Source organism: Nothoprocta perdicaria, unplaced genomic scaffold (assembly GCF_003342845.1).
Source record: "Nothoprocta perdicaria isolate Ctin4 unplaced genomic scaffold, notPer1 scaffold_33, whole genome shotgun sequence".
Lineage (NCBI taxonomy): Eukaryota > Metazoa > Chordata > Aves > Tinamiformes > Tinamidae > Nothoprocta > Nothoprocta perdicaria.
In genome coordinates, this window is record NW_020455566.1 from 1657181 (window position 1) to 1664035 (window position 6855).

At 56.5% G+C, this 6855-nt stretch overlaps 1 protein-coding gene across 1 annotated transcript; it reads left to right on the forward strand.

Annotated features, from left to right (window-relative positions):
• The first annotated feature begins 219 nt into the window (after positions 1 to 219).
• On the forward strand, positions 220 to 5927 carry KDF1 (keratinocyte differentiation factor 1). The gene is made up of 7 exons (XM_026043404.1): positions 220 to 246; positions 354 to 485; positions 566 to 735; positions 2508 to 3621; positions 4537 to 4611; positions 5285 to 5388; positions 5494 to 5927. Exons 4-6 carry the CDS (start codon positions 2526 to 2528, stop codon positions 5365 to 5367), a joined length of 1254 nt encoding a protein of 417 aa, XP_025899189.1. The 5' UTR covers positions 220 to 246; positions 354 to 485; positions 566 to 735; positions 2508 to 2525; the 3' UTR covers positions 5368 to 5388; positions 5494 to 5927.
• Positions 5928 to 6855: the final 928 nt, after the last annotated feature.

Sequence of the window (6855 nt, forward strand, 5' to 3'; positions counted from 1 at the left end):
GGCCCCCTGCGCCAGACCCGGGCCCCGCCGCGGGCTCCGTCGGCCCCCGGCGCCGGAGGGGAGGGCGACGTGCCCGGGCCTCCCCGCCCGCCCCGCGCCGCTTCCGTCGCCCTCCTGCCCTTTGCCCCTTCCCGCCGGCCCGGGGGGGCTCCCGGGATCCTCCTGCGGCGGCCGTTCCCCCTCTGCCCCTGCTGCACGCGGGGCCGCCGCCTCTCCAGGCGCCGGGTTTCGGCAGGAATCACGGAGGTGACGCCCGGGGCCGGGGGGCGGCCGGGCAGAGGCGGCCGCTTGGCCGGGCCGAGGGACGCGGCGGCGGCGGGGAGGCCTCGGCCCTCACCCGGGGCCGTTCCCAGCCGGAGCCCTTGGAAAGGCTGTATCCGCAAACCGCGAGGAAGGCTCGAATCTCCCCCCCCGCATCGCAGGAAAATAAGCTCGGCTTATTTGGGTGCCCCGGCCCCGCTTTGGCTTCCCCAGCTTCTAAAACGGTGCTGATGCGGTTATTGGCAAACCGGCGCGGCTTCGTTAACACTTGCAACTTAATTTAGCTTTCTTGAACCTTTCGAAGGAACTCGGCCCTTTGAACAATGAAGATCCTAGACCCCGGGTAACTCCTGGATGCGCAAACTCCCCGCGGATCTCCACGCTGCTCTTCGGAAGCAGGCGCTGAAGTTCTTCGGGAGGCTCCCCTCGATCCGAGGCACCTGCGTGAGAGCAGAGACAGCTCCCAGCTACCCAGTGAGTGTTGCCTCAACCTGTGCGTTTTGTGCTCTGGGCTTTTGCTCGCGCCAAGGCGAAGCCGCTGCCTCCCCGAGCGGCGTTTTGCAGCTGGAGCTTTCCAGGCTCGTGCTGTGCTAGGAGCTGCAGGCTCCAGTTGCAGCGCGGGGAGAGGTGCTTAGTCTCTGCGCCTGCAAGTCTGTTTCTGTAAAGCGGAGATAATATTCTCCCCTGTATCAAAGATGCTTTGAAATTTCAGGGTAATGATAGCTGTGTAAACGAGCGTTACTGGCCCCTGGCAACACGTGAGTTGGGTCTCGTGATGAGACCTTACAACAAGTGCCCCAGGAAGGGGCTCTGTGCACAGATTGGCTCAAATGTGCTTCGTTCTGACTTTGAGTTTTGCCATTAAAAAAAAAAAAGGATAAAGCTGAGGGGGAAAAGAAACTACTGCTCTGACATGAAAGCCATCAAACCTCTGCTGATGCTGTTCTCAGAGAGCGCTCTCTGAGCAGCACTGAGGGGGTTGGAGTGTCTAGAGGGGTTATACTTAACGTATTGGCCAGGAATGTGCAAAGGAAACTCTTGGGACACGTGCTACTTTATGGATTTGATAATCTAATGGAGCTGAAGTGTTCCTGGAGAGCAGTGCTGTGATGTAAGTGCTGCCTGTGGAGCTTTTTCAGCCTCTCTGCTACTTTGTGAGGGCAAAACCCCCTTTTTTTTCTTTCTTTCTTTTTTTTTTTTTTTTTTTTTTTTTTTAAAAAAAGAGGCAAAAGTCAGTGCTGTAGTGAGGTGGGACAGGTTTATATATTCATGCTTGAGGTGCCCTATAGAAAGTTAATACTACAGCAGCAGGGAGAGTCCAAAATACTATACTGTGGCTTGACCTGACTTCCCTAATGGGAGATTTAATGTGCCAAAATCTGTTAGGTCTGTGCAGCTACGTGGTCACAACAGTATCCTGTAAAAATACCTGGATCCCGCGTCCAGTCCTGACTGTGTTAGCAGAGCGGCAAGGGGAAGAACAGCGGAGTAGGAAGTTTGGAAGATGATGTCTGTGTCAGAGCCTTGGAAAAGTTTTGCTCCTGTGAGGCGTGATTTGAGATTGGATTAAAAGACAGATCAAGTCAGGTGAAGACATCGTCCGTTAACGTAACGTTTAGCGGGACCCTCACTGCTAAATGCTCAAAATTTGGATAATGTGGGGTAATCTGTTGTCTGAATTGGCAGCATGCACAGGGGCTGATGGCTTGTCGTGGCCGCCTGGGTATGAGGTGTTTTGAAATGGGCAAGTGTTAGAGCCCAGCTTAATCCCAAGGAATGCAGGACACAGCAGAAGCCGTGGAAAAAGCAGCTCCTTTCCCTTTAGAGCCCGAGGGGCAGCCGGCTCCTCCTGCAGCTGTGCTGCTCATTTATTGCCTTTGGAACAAGGGCTCTGGAGCCTGCCTCCTCTTCCAGCTGTGTTCAGAAAAACACTTCTGAAGGTTGCAGAGTTTTGGTGTGTTAGAAGTGGCTCTTTTGAAACATCTCTTCTGACTCGGGTGCCTTCTGAAGCAAGCAGCAAAGCTGTAGGAGTCAGAACTCTCAAATGCAGGCAAACGTCCCTGTCTCCGTGACGAACTAGGACAGCGTGAGCCCTAAAGCAAAGTGTTACTGTAAATCATTGCAGTGTTGAATTTGAGACTCACTAAATTTAAATGTTAGGACGCGGTACCCCTCTGTTGATCAACATCTCGTTAGGGTTTGACTGGCGACCAGTGTTTTGTTTGATTTGAGACCTTGTTCCTCAGGTGCCTGAGCGGTGAGCCATGCTGGGCCGGAAAACAGGACTCCCCCAGAGCCTCCAGAGCCAGCAGCGGATGAAGCAGCCGCTCCCGGAGGCCGTGCCCCTGCGGAGCAGAGCGCGCAAGGAGGGCGACGTGAGCCTGGAGGTGCTCAGCGGCCCCGCGGCCGACGGCACGCAGAGCCGCGGCCGAGCCCAGCAGATGCGCGACAGGAAGGGGCGCAGGGGCGACCTCAAAGACCCCAACGGGAGAGAGGCAGAAACCATCACCTTTATCTCCGGGTCGGCAGAGGCTCCCCAGGCGCAGAGCTTGTGCTGTTCCTCTCTGTCTCAGGCCTGGAACACGTACAAGGCTGTCTTTTGTTGTATAGTGACCTGTGGGGGCTACTTTCAGGACTGCAGCGTCTGTATCACCTATCCAGGGCCTGCTGAGAGCTCCACTGATGACGGAAAGAACGGAGATTACAATGGGCGGCTGCCAAACAGCCCTGCCAACATCTCTCCCACTGAGAAGAATGGGAACCAGATGAAAAAGACCAGCATGGGTAGCAGTTTCAGTTACCCAGATGTGAAACTCAAGGGCATTCCTGTCTATCAAAACAGGAGCCCCAATCACCATCTGGATTCAGATTCATGCTGCAAAGAGCTGCTGCCAGATAAGCCCTTAAGGAATAGCATAGAAAAGCCACCGCTCCCCAGCAGCCACCGGAGCTCGGAGGAGTATTACTCGTTCCATGAATCCGACCTGGACATCAGCGAGCTGAACGGCTCCATGTCGAGCAGGGAGATTGACGTCCTGATCTTCAAGAAGCTCACGGAGCTCTTCAGCGTCCACCAGATTGATGAGCTGGCCAAGTGCACGTCAGACACTGTCTTCCTGGAGAAGACCAACAAGATCTCGGACCTCATCAACAGCATAACTCAGGACTACAACCTGGATGAGCAGGATGCCGAGTGCAGGCTGGTCCGAGGCATCATACGCATCAGCACCCGGAAAAGCAGGGTCCGGCCCCAGATTTCGGTCCCAGCCAGCAAGAGCCACGAGGAGAAGTCCAGCAGAGGCAACCCACCCGACAGCGGCAACGAAACCATGCTGGAGTCCATGGTCCTCAGCCAGGATGGTAGGTGCAGCTTCCACGTGATGGGGTCAGCACCCACAGGGATGTGGGTGCTTGGAGGTGGCAACGGAGGGGCGTTGAAAACAGATCTCGGTCTTCAAGCTGAGCTGATGTTTGTGCCATGTGTGCATGGAGATGGCTTGTTTATTACTGGAGACCTCTGCTTCTCACCACCCGTTGCACTGTGGCTTGCTTGATATTATCTTTTACTGTCCTGAGCTTGCCCTGAGTGATACAAGGGCTTATTCTGCTGCTTCGGAGATAATTCTGGCTTCCCTCTTCTCCGCTAAGCTAGGTAGAGGGCCCATGAGTCAGGCTTGACTGGTATGACCAGACCAGCTGGCTAGTGCCAGGGGATGGCCAGTTACCAGGCTGGCTCCCTTCCCCGGTGCTACCAGTGCTCTTTGCTGCTGCCACCCTCAGAACGGTGGCAGAGCTGGGATTCTCCTCCAGGTTCTCCTCTCGCTGAGGTGAGGAGGAACTGGTGACGTGGTCAGGGCAGAGGGGAGCAAGGGGCTGTCTCACAGCACAAGGACTTGCTGCCTCTTTCAAGGACACCCTCCTTGCCTGGATGCCCTCCAGAAGAGCCCGCGAGAGAGAGCACGTGATGGAAGGATAGTGAAAAGCTTCCTGCACAGGCAAGGAGATCTCCAGGAATAGCAAAGGAAGCTGGTTGGCTCTTGTCCTTTACGGCTGAGCAGTGCAATTGCAGCTCCTTCCTTGTATTTAAGAGTTGTAAAGCTCAGATTACCGAGACAATGGTGGAAGCGGCCTGAACAAAACCCCAGTGCCTGCCCTGTCACCCAAGGGTGGTGCCCGCCGAGGGAGAGCCCTGTACAGCTCCTGACAGGAGCCTTCTCTCTTGAGTCATTGCTGCCCATCCTTTCCTCTCCTAGACCTTCTTGCTTTTCGTTCCAGATCTGGCTGTGCAGATATCGGAGGAGACGCCGGCAGATGTGATGGCCAGGAACATGAGGCGACACAGCAGCGCAGGTAGCGTTGCCATGGTGGGGGGGTTAGCTGCAGGAGCATCACTGGGGAGGGAATCCTTCAGGAATGCAGGCATTCCTGAGCAGGAAGCTCGGCTTTCATCATCTGCAAAGGCTGAGCTAAAACATCTGCCTCTCGGGTTGCTTCAAGCTGCGTGGATCTGCTGAGCTGAAGGGGGGCCAGGAACCCGAAGTCAGCCCATGTGGGTTTGTCCTTGGGAAGGGGAATGGAAGCAAGGTGAGGAGTGGCTGTGCCTGGTGCGTGGCCAGAGAGCTTTCAGTCCCCAGATATCCCCCCAAAAAATTGAGGGAAGTGAGGTTTTATTTGGGATGCAACCAGCTTTGGTCCCAGCTGGACGGCCCTGGGAATGAAGGGACAGGGAAGCAGGAGGAGAGGCTTACTAGGAGTCCCCTGAGCGCTGATCCTCGCTGCATGTCACGCTCTGCTCCAGAGAGCTGCCCAGGGCTAAAAGGCAAGTTTCCTCCTGCATAATAACCAAGCTCTCCAGGAAGGTGGCTACAGGACAGGCAGGGTTGTTCCCTGCCTGTGGCCTTTGTGTGGCTTCCTCCTCCCTCATGATACACAAAGGCCTCTGTGGCAGCTACCTGCCTGACAGCCAGGCCCTTGGCTGCTGTAGTTCACACTGTCTCATGTCACCTTCTCTTCTCTTTCCAAGGATCTCCGACGAGCAGAGATTCATCTTTCCAAGACACAGAGACTGACTCATCTGGGGCACCTCTGCTCCAGGTGTATTGTTAAGGAAAAGGACCCAAATAGCAGGTGGGCACTCTGAGGCCTCACAGCAACCCCCATTTCAACCCTTCTAGTACAGAGCATGCTATGCCACCTTTTTTTTATATTTTTTTCTTTTTTTTTTTCCCCCAGTCTGCTCTTATCCTTTGTTGAAGCCATTCCTCCCTTGTCTGAGTTGCATTGGGTTTGTTTTTATTTTTTTTTGGACAATGTTGAACATCATGGAAATGAACTGTGGATCTAATGAGCTTGGAAGGTGGACTGTGTGCCCTGGGAGGAGAAGACAAACAAGGAAGTACCGGATTTTATTTCCCTTCTTGGCACCTGGCTTCAGCAATCTCAGTGGCCCAGCTCTTTCCCTGCTTTGAGAATCTGCTGTACAGTTCTTGCTTTTTTTTTGGGCATTGCGTAAGTGAACTTGGGGAGTGAATAATCATATAGTGTCTGTGTTTATTGCAACTCAGAGGTGAAAGCCAAGGTTTTAGCAGCACCCTGCTCTCTAGGCACCCCAGTCTCTACTTAAAATTGCTGGCTTTGTGGTCCCAGAAATACAAGTCCTCAATCCATGGTATTAGTTGGATGTGATGTTTTTCTGCTGACCTTTAGTGGTCATCTGGCACCTTGGAAGGAGAAGGTTCACGAGGGCAGCTCGCTCGCTCTTTGGCCTCGTGGTGTGTGTCTCGTGGCCGTCGAGCAGCGCCAGCTCCAGGAGGGCCCAAGTGCCAGGGCTGCTGCCCAGCTCCGGTCTCACGGCTACTGCGCAGCCCGCGGAGCCGGGCTCTGCTGCCAGCCCGAGTCGCTCTGGGCCTCGCGTGCAGGTCAGCTCTTTCTCACTCATCCATTAGGCCCTCTGCGTTTGCCCTTTGTGCTTCGTTTCACACCGATCATGGGGGACAGCCTCGAACTTGGCTTGGGGCAGGCGCGTTGGAAACGCCCAGGCGAGCGGCCGCCTGTCCTGCCTGCAGCCGCATCTTCCCTGGGCGGCCGCTCCCCCGGCCAGGCTGGAGCTGGGGCAAAGCGGCCCGAGGCGGAGGCGGGTGCCCGGCTCCCTGCCCCGCGTCCGTCTTGCCCTCCGGCTGCTCCGGGCAAGGACGAGGTGTGTCCCGCAGGCAGAGCCCCCGGGGCGCCTCCGTGCGGGAGGAGATGGTGCCGTTAGCCCCATCGCCATCCGGGGCAATAAACCCCGTGGCACCGATGCGGGACCAAGCGGCGCCCCCGCCTTGCGGCGCCCCCGGCCTCCCCGGGAGCCCCCCGCCCCCCCCCCGGCGGCCCCATCGCCCCGGACGCCGCTGGCTCACACCCCGACCACCGCTGCCGCACTCGCTCCACCCCCTTTCATCTTTCGACCAATCGCTGCTACTCGTTTGGCATAGCCCCGCCCACGGGGCACCGCCCCCAAAGGAAGCGTGCGGCGGAAGTCGACTGCACCATGGAGACGAGGGGGGAGGCCGCTCGTGCCGGCGCTCTCTATGGTGAGTCCTCCGCCGTGCGGCC